The 16,553-nt window shown below is 39.6% G+C and overlaps 1 protein-coding gene across 1 annotated transcript in view; it reads right to left on the bottom strand.

Moving 5' to 3' along the window:
• The window catches only part of LOC124212304 (uncharacterized), a 169,786-nt gene that overhangs the window by 56,043 nt on the left and 97,190 nt on the right, over positions 1–16,553 (bottom strand). Inside the window, exons 2-4 of the mRNA XM_046612231.1 lie at positions 5,605–6,112; positions 3,118–3,348; positions 889–1,358 (exon numbers count right to left, since the gene is read on the bottom strand). Coding sequence (XP_046468187.1) covers positions 889–1,358; positions 3,118–3,348; positions 5,605–6,112 — 1,209 coding nt within the window. The remainder of the gene's footprint in view (positions 1–888; positions 1,359–3,117; positions 3,349–5,604; positions 6,113–16,553) is intronic.

The raw sequence follows: 16,553 nt of genomic DNA, 5'->3' as shown, positions 1-16,553 counted from the left end.
CATAGTGTAGCTACAGGGTGTCACGAAAATTATATAGATGTGATGAACCGTGTGAAACGGGGCACTGAACGATGTCACAGAGACGAGAAATTCACGAAGACACTGGGTACCTACACCAATATTTCGATAACTTTCACCCGAACACTTCTTTCCTTTTCGAATCGAAACAGCGCGCGCTCTATGGCACAAAATTTTCCAACAGCCCCGTGTACTTGTTCCTTCGAGTCCTGACTACTTATCCGAGCAGTGGATTCCACCTGCCGGAGGACACAGTCCGCTGACTGTCGAGCGAGAACAAACGGCCAATAAAGTGAACTCCCTTTACAGGTAGGAAGGCAATGGGACTGCGGCTACCAGCTCTACCTAAGCCCTCGTCATTATCCGAGAACTTAATCTTCCTATGCTCACACTGGCTTTTATGGGCTCTCCTGACCGAGGCTGCCGCATCGATGCATCTTGCGGCTTTGCTTTGAAAAGTCTTCGACCGACCGACAAGAAATCACGGGGAATAACTTCACACATGATGCGGTATTATACGTGCAGCGACTTGTCCTCGAGTTGCATGCTTCGCAGTTGAGACCGCTTGAGGTGCTTCGGAAGACCTTGTTCAGTAGCGAGAGTACAAGTCTATAAAACCCGTTACGGTTTCTCGAAGTTCTTAATTAGACCTAGCGGGTAGTTTCGCACTTTTCAAACAGAGTAGTGTAGATTGGTTATGAGTAAATTGTCCCTCCTCGTATTTCATCGTCGCAGTAAGCAAGTGCGAGAACAAGTTCCAGGCGCCTTGTGAAAGGCTTAAAGACAGTTCCGGGTCACTCACGCTCCTCAAAGTACCGGAGCCAAATTTTTGGAAATCAGTCGAAGAGGACTTTGCAATGGATGACTTACCTGGAGTGATGGCGGGGAATGGTTCACCGGGCAAAGAGGGGGGATGTTCGTCCTCCGGGGATCGTTCCGAAGCGTATCCCTGATCCTGTGGTTCCCCACCGGCGAGTTTACTCAGGCGAAGATCGACGCCACGGTTCAATTGTCGGTGATGCTTCATGAGCTCGCAGTCCGGCTTGTGCACAAGCTTCATGAGTAGATCGTCGCTGACTCGTTCGGTCCCCCGTTGTTGGGACATGCTTGAATGAGTGCCGGTGCTTTGCTTGCTGCGATTCGAGTCCTGTCGCCTTTTCGGAAGCGTGCCGACCAGGTCAAGGTCGGAACCCCTGTGGCACTTCTCATCCAGACTCGCACCCCGTCCGTACGTACGAACGGATTCACCATCCACCGAATCTACGCCTTGACTTCGTCGTACCAGGTCAAAGTTTCCGTGCTTACATCTGACTAGGTCCAGATCACTGCTGTGCTGATATCTGAAGAACGGAAGGTGAAAACTGTGAGAAGGGATGAAAGAAGCATTTGAGGCGTTTTCGAACATTCGACTACTATTGAGAAATACGTCAGTTATGATTTCAAGAGATGGAATATGACAGCAGATGGAATATGACAGCAAATGGAACAGTTTTGACGGGTGTGACTGCAAGATCAACAGAGAAAGTTTGAATACAGCCGAGGTCTTGAACCGTTTCATAAAAAAAAAACGCATTCATTGTCTCGACTGTCGCCAAATAATTATTGAAGTTTCAGTTTAATGCACACGGGACTGACTGACGTAAGCTGTACAGAATTGAAGAGAAGGGTTGTTTCACGGTAAAATGGTTATTCGATTATATGTAACAGCCGTCAATTCGAAACGATTGATAAACTCGAATGAGTTTTAAAAAGTATGAATCTATTTGTGTCTGTAGTTGAATTTTTTATTCGAATAAAAATTCGAGTTATACTCTGACTATCAAATTATTGAAATGTAACTGAATAGCTGCATCCTTGAATAGTATACGTTAACAACAAGACGTATGCTGTACGAGAGGTGGTATAATATCACAAAAAAATTCTTGACATCGATAAGTTTTTTGTATGGTATTACTTTTTTAACGGGCGTATAAAAAAAGTTCATTCATAATTTGACCTCATTTTTAACGAAAGTAAGTTATTCACTGAGTGTGAAATTCAATAGTCAACCATGTGTAATGCGTCGTGTATTTTAAATTGAATCGAGACAGTTTAAAGGAATTCATTTGTTTAAATTGACTCGTTATGAAGTAGATTTTTCCATGTACGTGCATGAATGCTGAGAATAGTTTAGACCCACAGTCTGATTAAGAATGTGCCAAAACGCAAAAAGTATAGACCACCACATTGAAAAATACCGACGAACATATCACACTGATTAAAATGAGTACTTTTATAGCTAATAAAAAACGGAATTACAATTTACAATTATACGTGCTCATACATTTTTCACGTCTTTGTTTTTCCACGAAGGTTATCAGCATAAGATTCATTTTCCACGCTTAGTTTCGTGTAATTACAATACGTCAGTGATTTAAATTAAGACTGTACCAAGTATTCGCAAAACTCCTCATTTCAAAGCCGTCAACTTCGGCTCTCATTGATTGAGGTTTGAAAACGACAGGCATAAAAAAAATAGAACTTAAATCGGGGACAGAAAGATAATTTGACCTCTCATGTTCACAAGAGAGTGAATTTCAATATCTGCTTTAGAGAATATAAAAATGAAAATTAGTTCTGACAAAGAGAAAAATACATTTGCCAGATAATCTCGCTGTTTATCAGGCAAAACGATTGGTACCGTGATCAGTAAGTCACGAAGGCTCTGCATAACGTATAAACTCGAGAAAGTAGATCACGCATATCACCTTTCCAAGCGTAGGTAACGCGGTTATTCTGCGCTGAATAATATCTCAGCGCAGAGTAAAGCACATCCGATTGGCAGAGCGTAGAAACAGCGAAGAGTAGCAAAGAATTCATGGGCACTGTACAAGTTACGAGCCAATTTAGTGAGTTAACTCGGTTGATCGCACGGAGCCGGTCAAGGGGAAGGCGGATCAGATAAAAAGAGGTGCAGACAGCAGGATGATATCAACCCTGGAGAAATTGATCCTGCAGCGGAAGCATCTTCCGCTGGAATTCACAGCTCCGTTTCCGCGCACTATGCGGGAGGCGTAAGGTAGTATTTTAGGTGAAATCTATAGGTGACTATGATCTCACCGCCAAGGATCCTCCGAGAGAGAGTCTTGCGACTGGTGCTTGACGAGGTCCAGCGTACCCGTCGGTCCAACATCCGAGAAATGCACACCCAACGGACGTTTTTTGTGCGGTAGAGTCCCTCCAAGGTTTCCGCTTATCGTGTCGGATATCACGTTGTTGTTTTCACCCGGGTGATCATCCTCTGCCTCTTTTCCATCCAGGTGGTTTGGCAGAGACCCGCAGAATTTATATCTGGAAATTGACCCGACGCTTGAATCGAACGTTCAGATTATCATTGGGGGTCACAATCTGTGTTTCAAATTCACTTTAAGAGGCCTGCCGGATAGCTCCTCGTTACTGTAGGTGAAAATATATTTAATTTTATAAGGCAAGGAATTTAAAAAATATTAATGAATCAGCAACATGACGATATTATCAATATGACAAAGATGATGACGACGATGATTCGGTTGAATTTTATTGAAGGAATCTCTCTCATTCATAGCAGAAATTGAAAAAAGAAAAACCTCGTAATTTCAACTAAATAAACTCAATTTGTTAATGATTTTAGAAAGATCATGTTATTACTTGTTTTCTGCTCATTACTAAAATCGCGTTGTTTGTCCAACGTCGACGCAATAGAGTTATTAAGTTCTTATATCGAAAATACATTTCGCTACACAGTATTTGTTTAATAATAATAACCTTGAATGATTTTCCATGTATATTCATTGCTGTTATTATTTGACGAGTTGATTAAACAATTCGTCTAATCCGAGTCGTAGGAAATTGGATTTCGAGGAAAATTACTTTTTCAATTCCTCAAAATGTAACGAATCATACGTGGTTGGGGTAAAAAAAATTGTGCAAAATATAATTAAGATGAGATTACCAAGGATCGAACTTTTTTTAATAGAAATTCGAGGACGTCACTTCACGTAAAATATTGAACAGGTATTGTTTTAATTAAATTTCACTTGACTAACTTCGATTACAGTTTTTCAATGTTTTCTTACATCTTGTCTTTAGTTTGCAGTTTCCTCCGCAAATTTCTTACTATAAAAAGAATATTCTACAGGGCATGAAGCACCCAGGTTTATCTCATTCTAGCGTTGTTTCTAACCGTGGGATAATAGCACTCGACTAATTTCAATTACAATTTCGCAGTGCCTTTTAATTTCAGCACCGTTATGGCTAAGTCGACCTAAAAACCGTCGGATCAAGTGCGTTACGTGAGTAAATTTATGCGCACAACATTTAGCCGGCCATAATTCGCCGCACCAAAAAATAAATGTGTCTATGAATAATGCGGTTACAGTAAACTGACAGCCTCCTATAACCGAAATTCTCTATTCGTATAGCAGTAGAGTTTTATCTTCATTACTTGCACGAGCTTCTTACTTTGACATTAAAAATAAATATTTTCAGTAAATTAATGGTATACAATTAGATGAGCCACACTAAATAAAGAAGAGCTTGAATTGTTCTACTTTTGCTTTGAATTTTCCACATTTGAAATGATGAATAAACATCCGGTTTAAAGTCTGTACTTCACAGATATTAATAAGCTGTTGAGTTCGGACTATTTTAATAGCCAAGTAATTTTTTGTATCTAGCTGTATATTTGGACAAACGATAAAAGAGCTGTTTAAAAACTAATTTCTCATGTGTCGACGACGTTACTCGAATTTCGACCTATATGGAATTTGAAATCGCAGTACGTTTGGTAACTCGTTTTATTAAAAAAATTAAAAAACATGCTCTCCTGTAATCAAAGATTCCCGAATTAAATATACCAGCAGAGTTGATTAGAATGAATTTAAGACTGGAACTAACTTTCAACTCATGAAATTCGTGTTCCCTGCAAACGCGAAATTAAATCTTCGTATCGCAAATTCATCCTAAAGTTCGCGTAGCGTCCATGGGTGGGGGTAAAGGAAAGGTCCTGTTCTGCAATTTGCTCAATCTCTTAAGTCGATATTTCTTGCCCCCGGTTCCTTGCGAGGGGCGAACGGCTCGGCGGGTCTAAAAGCAGTGATTACCCTCGAACTTTGGTCCCCTCTGGGATTTAGGGGGTTGTGTCGGTACCGACGTCGTGTTCGGCGTTACTTCCATATGACCTAGGTTTCAGGAAGTAGTAATTCCTAATTAAACTTCAACTGACCGAGGTCACCTCGTTAGGCACGACGCGTTCATTCGAATACCGCGAGTATATCAGAATTATGGCTGCCCCGAAAGGCCGTTTAAATATACCCACTATTTTATCGTTAGTACGATTCTGTGATTCAAGGGAAAAAATCGACCAATGAGATTGACTTATTTGGCGCATGCGCAGTTGATTTTACAAATTTCAAGAGATTGTCCCGGTATGGAGCACGACTGCTTGGAACCGAGTGAAAATCACTTGTCCTATGGAGCCTTATTGTACCTTCAAATTTTAAGCAAATCGAAAAGGTCTCGAGCTTCGCCGACGTGTCTCCTTAATACCAGCCTAAATTTATCGCTCACCTCTCTCTCTGGCCCCCGGAACAAGGCACCAAGATTTTTCCAACGCTGTTCAGCTTCCCCTTCGGGTCGCAGAGGTTTCCCGATGACTGAGTACGCCGTCCTGTCAACCCTTTGCCGTTGTGACGACTCAGGTTCGACCCCATCGCAGCGTCCTTTTCCACCGCACCTGTATTTTCCGTTTCCTCCCCCTCCTCCTTAACCCTGTTCCTCTCCTGCTGATCCTCAGGCTCCTGACGCTGGTTGAGACTGTTTACTCCATCCTGAATTCCGTCGTTCCGATCCCTGCCGGCCGATGAAAAATACTTGCTGATATCCTTGGCATTGACCTTCGACGGAGGCGGTGGAGGAGCCGGATGCCGGAGCCTCTTCACTACGGCGACCTCCTCTTCGTACGGCTGTGAACGATGGATGCGAAAGCTGCTCGGCTCCGCGTTTACCAACAGCCGTTGTACCGCCCAAGGATCTCGTCCACCCACGCAAGTTGGACCAACGGTGACCACCTCGTCTCCTTGAACAATTTTTTATATTTTTGTATTATTATTACCGCTTGATTTAAAGAAACGATTTAATTATTGGAAGGGTTGATTCGGGGGGTCGAAACACTTTTTGAATAGCGTTGTACGGATGCTTCGTTTGCGAATTTTTTAATTGCAAATGATCCAATGGATTTGAAAAAAACTTTCAAGACTCGTAATGGATTTGCCGGTTGGAAACGCGGCCTCGTTTCAAGCGCAAACAAGTTTGTCTGAATTCATAATGTGAACGTCATATTAAGTGACTGGATAAATATTTGAAATGTAATTAAAATTTCACCAAAATATGTTAACGCAAAGGTTAAATTACTTGGGATGAATTTTCTAATACCTTGAACTAATTCTCGTCACTTCGTACGACATCGTGAATTCAACGGAATTCAAAAGATTGAACTAATATGTCAGATTTCAAAAGACTTCACCTGACTTCAAAATTTTATCAAATTTCAAAACCCACCGACGAATTTTAAATGAGTTTTCGACAATTTTTAATAACTTTTCGAAAATTTCATATGAATTTGGAATTATACTCTTTTCCACCTGCGCCTGACGTCACGCACAGTTAGATCTTAGTTTCAAACGTTTTCCGGCATGGTATATATTTGAATTTACGCAACGGTAAAACTCACACGACGTTTGCAATTTCTGGTTCGTAATGCGAATATTTCTGCAGGCTGGATAAGAGATTATTTTTTCACTGACTGTCCGTACCCAGTGGCAGGCTGCCTGTAATCTGGTGTTAATTAACAGGTGTAACCCAGCTGAACATCCCTATCTTTTCCTGCTGTGGATGTTACCCGCTCAAAAAACGGTGCAGAGAGCTTGAACACGGTATGAGATAAGCGACGCGATTAATCGCCCCGGTCGAGTAAGCGGGGGAAAATGACCATGTTGAATCGTTACGAAGCTACCTTTACTTTTAAAAGGCGAAGATCGACGAACGGAAGTCCGACGTCATTAGCGGAATGCACAATAGCCGTTTCCACGTGGATTAGGAAGGTGTAGCCGTTTATTCCTTCAAGATAACGGGACCGAAAAAGGATTGCTTCGGCTTCCAAGGGGCGTAAAATAAATATAATATCAAGTTTACTTATGCGACGTATACATCGAGCCTGTTGAACCATTACTGACGCCTGTGTTTTTATCCGCCTTACGTAAGTGGCGCTATTTTTCACTTCGATACCGATACTTGAACGCGAAAAACAAGACCGCTCAAAAACAAGATTGAAAATAGGTTCGCCGATAAATAATTGACAAAGACGTATCGTGCAGAACTGTTTTTCGGTTGAGTAAGTTTCATCAATACCGTTTTACGAGTGAGTAAATATTACAATACGTAAGGTGAAAATGAGTAAGGCAATGAATATAGGATTTAAAAGTAGAGTCAATCTCCAAAAGGCATATCCGTGTAGAATCGGAAAATATAATTCATATAATTTTATTGAATAATTCAAGAAGTTGGATACGTGAACCGAATGAAAAACGTAAGGTGAAATAAGTTGCGACTGCATTTTCCGTTCTCAAACCATCGTCGTATAGGTTGGTCTCCGGTTCTCGTCTGGACTCTCATTTGCGACGTATTGCTCTTGGATTAAATTTTCTACGCTTCTGAACCGGTAAACGAAAACACACAGACATCTGGGAGTTATCTAGGATCCCCAGAAGCCAAAGAGGAACGGTTTATAATATACGGCAGTAGAAATACAAAGTTGCGGTCGCATGGGAACGAGCAGCCGTTCGGTGTATAATAAGGGCAAATAAAACCGTCGTACGTATTCAATGCATGCTGCAAAAATAAAATATTCTGCCCGCAGGAATGCCTGCACACGATCCCTGGAGGCCACTGTGTAACTAAGGCTAACAACTATTCCAGGTAAGAGAAAATGCAAATATAACGGGAGATGGAGGAAAATACCTACCAATTCTAAAAATAGCGAATAGAACACTTCTTCCGGCTTAATCTTCGACGAGAAAATTATTATCACGTTTGAAAAGAACAATTTCATTGCAATTACAAATTTCAACCTGATCGTTGAATTAATTTCAATTATCGGATCTTCTAACATTTGGGGGAAAAAAAACCGCTACACGGAGAGAAAAATCTGAGAAAAATTACCCTGCTGTTACTGTAATCGTGATGTAAAAGACACCTCATGCAGTTTTTATTGACGCATGTTACAAAAATTATGGGTTTTTATGAAAAAAATTACTACCTTGCTTAGAAACTATGTATTTCGGCAGCACAAAATTTAAAATGTGACGACGCATTTTTCTGATGCAGCACCGTAAAAATGTGGACCTTGTAATTTTTCATCTGCTCTCACAAAAAATATACTACGCATTTAAAAAAAAATATCACTCAGAATCATTGAATTTAAAATGTGATAGCGAATTTTTCAAATGCATCACATTAAAAATTCGAGCTTTCGAATTTTTCATTTGCGACCGCAGAAAAATTTATGGTCTCATCGAAAATAAATTGAAGACAGCGGAGAAATTTTACCGTGCTCTCTTAGAAATTGCTTTGAGAAGGGTGGTTACCGTCGATACAATGTTGCCATGCTAAGTCATGTTAAAAACAAAAAAAAAAGTGTGTGTCAGCTCCGACGCACGACTAGAGTTTACTCCTTACGAACGATAATTATGATATATATTAGACCTGTCCTTAAGAAGGGCAAAATCGCATTTTAATGGTCTTACCCCCCAAATTGGTTCGTAATAATTCAAAAAAATGTGAGAATTTTTTTAAATTTTTCCCTCCATATTTACCCATTGCTAGGAAGCCTTACTTTTTTCCGTAAGAAAAGCATTGATTTTTTGTGATTTTTAATCTTTTTTTTTACCGCTGCCCTAATTATCAGCTAAAAAATCGTAAATTCTCAGAAAATGTTGACAGTTATGTTACCTTTTGTCGAATTTTTTGGAATTCGATACAAGCATTTTCGGGCTAGATCGATCACATCTTTATTCTCTGTATGTTGCGAAAAACGCGGAAAAGAGCAAAAAAGTCACCCCGCCGATTGTTGATTGGAAACTAACTTTGCAGTGAATGAACGATATTCATCTGCAGTTGAAATTGCATGCGGCAAGAATAAACCGAATACAGTATTCAATCGAATTATTACCACATTGCGAAAGGAATCTTTCTTTTCTTTTCAATTGAAGGTCAATTTCGTGTCCCGAATTTCATTGTTTTGTGCAACTGTAAACCTGAGATGCTTCGAGAACTACTAAATGTAAAAGTGTGGAGCAGCCCAGATTACAGGTAATACTCCAGGATACTCACTTTAATTAATGATTGATAATTCGATGTCGTACATTCGAAGCCGAACTTTTGTTACAGCGTGCAATGCGTGAATATTAAACTAGACAACGGTAACAATTAATTTGAGAAATGAAAAGCCGATTTGCTAAATTAATCCGGGCCTCCTGTTTCGTTCTACCGTGCAACTTCAGGTCTTTGCGAATTCGATTCTCGACTCTCCGCGTCGCGTGTCGTTTGTTTGTTATTTGTTTCTGCGGCCGATCTTCGGTGAGGGCGCAGCTGCATCGTTGCCAAGTTCAACTCATAATCAGTTCTTTTAGGCAAGCAGCTACGACGCAAAAAGTGGAATCGAGTTTAATTATCACGCTGCAGATTTTTAGATTTTAGCTTTCCGAAGCTTGCCGAACAGGCTAACAACATATTGAAATTCCTCTCGGGCAGACTTTTGACTCGTCGGAAGCGTTTTGTGACGAGAAAATACTCCGATAACATTCCGTTGCGGTTTTCTTTCTGATATTCTGAAAAAACGGGCCTTGCGGAAGGCGAGCTTCGTTTGACAATGAGTTCGTAATGCAATTGTAACGTGTTTATCGGTGAGTGGTTCATTTAGGCGGCATTCTTTTTGTATAAAAATAAACTATCGGTTCGTTAATCGAATACGGAAGTGTGTTATTATTCACGGATGTGTAGCTGTGTTGCTGTGTCGTTACATGTTCGTCACTTCGAAGGTTTGTCTTTCGGTTAAACTTTATCGGTGTCCGGTCTTTGATTATGTTTTGTAAAAATGATCGCTAATTTTCAATAGAGCGTGAATTTATTTGGAACATGGAATACTAATAAAATGTTATCTCTTATCTGACTACAGGGACGGACTACATTTCAGTGTGATTGACCAAATTTAGCAACGATCCGACAGAGTCGGCTCGATCGATTGATCTCTGGAGATAAGGTGAAAACTAGACGATCCCCTACAGTGGATAAAACCGGAAGGTACGTAATAAATATGATTCTTGATTACATTGTCGCTTTTGGTCGTAAATAGTGGTAGCTGTTCACAGGCCTCACTCATGTATATTCGATACTTGTGTTTATTTAATTAACTTTCTATTATTCATTTGTGGATTTCATTTATTAACACATCGGAAACCACTGAAATGTTGTGAAAAAAAAAAAAAAAAATAATAATTATTTTGACACACGCAGTTTGTAGGGACATGAAATCTGATCCAAGTACGTACAACGAGTAATATTCTGTTATATTCTTATCGCAGTGTAAAAAGTGCGACGCTTCACCATTCGACCTGATTGTGAGATGCTACGCGAACTACTACATTTCAAGTGTGGAGCAACCTCAAGGAGGTAAGAATACTCATTTTAATAACCGTTTGATTGTTCAAGGTGGTACATTTGAAGCATAATTTTAACCCTTGCGTAATCTGTAAACAACGGTGATAATTAATTCGAGAACTGACAATGCAGCTTTATACATAAATTAATTCGGGCCTCCTTTTTTGCTTTTCCAGATTTAAGCAGAGACATCCGAGCAACTTCTCCATTACTCGGCAACGTCGGTGAGTTTGCACGTATTTAGGTTACGGGTATTTCCCTGGGATTCCCATGTCACGTGGCGTGGCGGTAACAATTGTTACACAAATCTTGGATTTCTTAGCTGCATGGATAGGCTCATTCGCGATCGCAACGTGCTTGACTTTTGGTCGGATAATTTTCGTTTCGCAATTTAATTAACCGTAGCTTACTTGAAGTTAGAAATTTTACACGTTGCTAAAAGTGGAATGAGCATCGCGACAGGTACCCATCGCTTACTCGGCACTCGCGAGATCGAATTGTGTTTCGCAACTGATGTAATAATCTACGTTTGAATTTACCGACGATGTCGTTTAAGCGGTGGGTTCACCTGAGGTTTCAACGTATTCAAATATTCAAGTTATTGTTATAACGATAAAATTCCAAAGTCTGGCATAACGTAACGTAATCAAATTGCATCTTATGTTATACGTCATTTTCAATATTCTAACATTCAACAAGTACCGATCAAATGCTTTTTTTATTAGCTCGCTTAGAAAAATGCCAATTGGCATACAGGATGTTTTTAATCAATTTTACAAAAGGTTGATGTACCGATAGTCTGCCAACATTTGCTAAAATGATACATACGACTATGATACACAAACATTTTGCTCCCAACAGGTAAACAACGAAAATGTAAGTCAGTGACCACGGTGCGAATGACGAAGAATGACGTGTGTTGGAAAGAATGGAGAATCGTTTAGATCGAATATAGGTAACCGGGTAGGTACGCGAACGTTTTGGGATCCGTCGCGGGGTTTGTGCGTGTGTGTGTGAATCTCTCTTTTCCGTTGGGTGGCTTCGTTGGGAAACAGGCGAGGGTAGGAAGGTCGCGATGTACCGTGATGTTACTAACTTTTGTAATCCACAGCGTCGAACGATCACAGAAATTTTCCCAAAAGACTCCGTATTCGAGTCTCTCGAGTATTTGAAAGCATTTGAATACAAACGAAATTGAATTTTCCATTTCTTGTCACTCTGAAACAATTTTTCAATCGTTATTCAGTTCAATTATTTAGTCATTACCGATCGTTATTCCATTCAATTGATCTCTGTGATCGTCCGAATGGGCAAAACGCATCTCTGGACCATCTATCGCGTTCCGTGGTACGCTAGATGGGGAGAGATGCTGAGCTCGAAGACTTCGCGTCGAAGAGGACCGCCGACCGTCATGCCACACAATATAGGTAATGCATGCCCTCCAACCTCCCTCCCGGACTTGACCCGCATCTCGGAAGAACAATCCGCATCGCAACGTGTCGGATTCGTAAAGACGCGGATGCGAATTGGGTTTCTGCAGAATTTTGCGACAAGTTCTAGATATTTAAGGTATTTTGACAGGTAAATCGGTCGCGCCCTTTTGCGCGTGTAAATTAATCGCGGGAATCGGACGCGCCTTTTGCGCGATTAATAATAATCAAGGTGGCGACAAACCGGGAAAACCGGAAGTAGTCGGAGAATTTTGTCTATCGGGAAAAGTCAAGGAATTATGACGAACCATTGGAAAAAATGCACTATTCTATAAATTGTTTTCAAACTTCAGCCGTGCTTTGTAAATTCAGCCAAGCTAACTGTCGGAAATAAAATTGTACAATTTCTAATTATTCGTGTGAGACGAAGCAATATTATTTGCGTTTTTTAGATCCAAATTAATATATTTAAGATGTACATTGTACAACTTCCGGAGCTGTATGATCGTAAAAGCTGCTCAACAATATTCAAGTTTCGTGGGAAAACGTCAGGGAGTTCTGAATTTTTTTACGGGAAATTTCAGGGAATTTTATTTGAGCACAATCGGCGCCATCCTGCAAATGATCCAATGATCCAGTGTTCGAGGGATCGGTGGGATCCGGTAATCGACTCCATCCGGTGGTTAAGGTGTCCAAGGTGATCCAGTGATCGAGTGATCGAGTGATTAGTCCGGGAGGTAACGACAGATTTCGTTGCACAATTTTCACGAGCTTCATTTTTTTTGTCCGAGTTATCCGTGTTACATACAATAGAGTAGCACGAACGTTAGACTTACAGCAAAAAATGACGAAAAAAATGTATGGCGGAATACGCGAAACTTATCGTAGGCATTAATTGAAACGTAAGAAGCTTAGAAAATGTCATGTTCCGCCTAAATTCCACGACACAACTCGTCTTCCACCCGCATAAGTGAGGGAAAAAGATATTTAAAAAATGTATACCCTCAACGATAAAATTGATTACAACGCTTCTTTTTGTAACAACAAACGCAAACATAGCAGTCCTGTACCTATGAGGTACAATAGGAAAGTTCGAAAATGGGCCTCTTTTAGATTTCGCTCTTCTCCTAGATTCTTCCACTCTTTATCAAAGAAATAGCTAAAGGGCTGAGCTGAAAAAAATTTTCTACTACCGGCTCAAGGACGTTGAAATTTCGAAAAGGACTATTTTCGGAAATTTCAAATTGAAATGTCCTTAAATCTCTCTGTGACTATGTTTCGCATGACGAAACAATAGTTTTTATAAAACCTGAGATGCGTGCGATGTTTTTTAGTACCGAAACATCTACGTTGAAATTTGCGAAAACCAATTTTTGATAACTTTCAAATATTGCAGTGCATTTCAACATAGATTTTTCAGTACTACGAAAAACCGCACGCATCTCAGGATTTGTAAAAATTTTACAAAACATAGCCACCGATGTATTCGAGGGTATCTCAATTTTGAAATACCCGAAAACAGCCTTTTGCGAAATTTAAACGTGGTTCAGGCAGTAATGACGAATTGTTTCTCACAATCAGACCGTCTCTTTCGCGTGAACGATTTTTTTCTGTAAAAAAGCGCAAGAATATCGGAGCGAAGTAAAATATACAAAAGGCCCTTTCCGAAGCGTCTTATTCTATCTTATCGGTGGGAGAGTGTTACTTTTTTGTTTTTCATTACAAAAAAAAAAACCATAGTCATCAATTTCTTCCTTGCGGCTGGAAATCTTGTAAATATTTTTTTCCGCCTACTTATGTGGGTGGAAGACGGTATCGACGGTTGCTTAGAATAACCGGCTATCTCGAGTAAAGTTCAAAAACCGGCTCTTTCGCGTTTGAAATTTTTTTGCCGCAAATTAAATTGGTAGCACTGTCGGGCTGAATACGAAATTTATCAGCGCCTCACAAAATTCATACAAGCTCCGTTTTGTGAATGCAGGTATTATATGCTTATGTACATAATTATAAAGCAGAAATCAAAGTATAAAGCATCAGGCGTATGTTGAAATGACATTAAAGATTATTATTTCGGCATAATGACGTTGAATTGATAGTGACATTAAATGTGCAAATACCTACATTCACAAAACGGAGCTTGTATGAATTTTGTGAGGCGCTGGCGAATTTCGTATTCAGCCCGACAGTGCTATCAACTTAATTTGCGGCCAAAATATTTCAAACGTGAAATAGCCGGTTTTTGAACTTTACTCGAGATAACCGGTTATTCTACGCAACCGTCGATATTCTCTAACCTTCTTGTGTTTCAATTAATGCGTACGATAAGTTTCGCGTATTCGGTAATACGTTTATTTTTTTAAATTTATTTTGCTGTAATTGTAACCCTTCCGCAACCCCCCGCCGTGAGGGTGATTTGACAGACGATCGTATTAATATTATGTGTTACACATTTAACTTTAAAAAGATGAAGCTTGCGGAAATGACCCGCAAATTTTTGACGCTGCCTCCGGGGCTAAACGAGTGATCGAGTGATCCAGTGGCCCAAAAATGGATGATCCGGTGACCCGAGTGATCTGAGTTTCGATTCGAGTGAGCCAGTTGAATCGAGTGATCCAGTGATCTAGTGATCGAGCAGCGTGGTGAGAGACTTTTAAAACCGGGAAAAGTCAGGGAGATATTATCGACCAAATGGAGAAACGTACTTTTTTTTTTCATTAAAATCGTTGTCAACCTTGAACTATGCTTCATAAATTCAGTTAAACCGACCATCGGAAATGGAATCGTTCAATTTCTAATTATTCGTCTCAAACGAAATAATGCTACGTGTTCTTTAGATCCAAATTAATATATTCAAGGTGCAAAACCTCTGGAGCTGTGAGGTCGTAAAAGCTGCTCAATAATACTCAAGTTTCGTGGGAAAATGTCAAGGAATTCGGAATTTCATTACGGGAAAAGTGAGGGAAAAGTCGAGGAATTATACTTTAGTAAAATTGTCGCCACCCTGATAATGCGAATCGAACGATCGCGCTTTTTGCCTAGCGATTTCGTAAACGGTTTATGAAAAAGTAAAGATAATAATAGCACGGGGATAAAAATCGCAGAGTGTGTAGTGATGGTGAAGAATCTTGGCGTAAGTATTTATGAAATATATCCGAAATATACAGAAACACTCGTTTAACCGATCGTATTATTTTCTGTTTCAGGGCAACAAAACCAATTTTCTAACAAATGCACTGACAATGGGAACTATAGAATGTTCAGTCGAAAGGGATATTCACTGTAATAATTTGAAGCATAAAGGGATGTCGATTCAAAAAATTAAGAATGTTTTTCATTCATCAATACAATTAATAATCGAAGCCACGAATGTTAAAGCGCATATCATGTTGGACTCGATCCATTTTTTGTCAGTGTATGGACTTACGTGAGTGTGCTAACCATACTATCGGTTGTTTCGGGTAATAAAACTTTTGCTTGTTTTAGCTAATCAAATTTTTTCCTTGTTTCAGCTAATCAAATTATCTGTGTGTTGAACTAATTAATATATCTCTTTTTGTTAATTATATATTTTTTACCTATCTAAGCTAGATAGATTTTTGTCTTTATCGACATATGCCACTAATTATATTTTCCTCTGATCCAGGTGACCGAGTTTTATTGACTATGCTGAAAAATTAACGTTTCATTTCTTGGGTTAAAAAAAAAAAAGTTTACCGTGCTAGCGCTATGCGCCTTGCTACAGCACGGTAAAAATTTCTCCGCGCATAGAAAAATAATCATGCTATAGCACGGTAAAATTTTATCTGTGCACGACTATTTTTCTCTGGTCAAACAATATTTATCCTGTACGTCGAAGAATAATTTTGAAACCTTCTTATAATTTTTCTAACGCCAGCAGTTCTCATCACGTTTATTGGAAAGCACGGCAATATTTTTCAGAAATCCCTGTAAAAAATCTAAGTTTTTTCTCTCCGTGTAGCAAAATTCTTGCAAATGCCATCAAATTTCGTTACACTAGTAACAAAAAAAAAAAAAATTTATATCGTAGAGTATCAGAGAGCTTGGAAATTGAAATTCCTGCCAACGATCGATCAGTTTCGGTAAAACGTGTATTTCGTCAACTTGTTTCACAACTGTTAAATATAGTCAAACATTTGAGAAGCTAACCTAAGTTAATCTCGACAACTCCCCAATTGAACCCGCTCCGGTCTTTTCGAAAAGTGATGGATTCAATTCCTGATGAAAATTGTTTTTGCTTTGAAGCTTATTGAGAAAGTTGCGAAAGGCTCGAAATCCATATCAATCCTGACTTCGAGGCGATTGTGAAGCTTCGCAAGATTAATCAAGTAGCAAGTTGAAGATTCCGTGGGCCGC

This window comes from Neodiprion pinetum, chromosome 1 (assembly GCF_021155775.2).
Source record: "Neodiprion pinetum isolate iyNeoPine1 chromosome 1, iyNeoPine1.2, whole genome shotgun sequence".
Lineage (NCBI taxonomy): Eukaryota > Metazoa > Arthropoda > Insecta > Hymenoptera > Diprionidae > Neodiprion > Neodiprion pinetum.
This window is presented reverse-complemented; position numbering and strand designations above follow the sequence as displayed.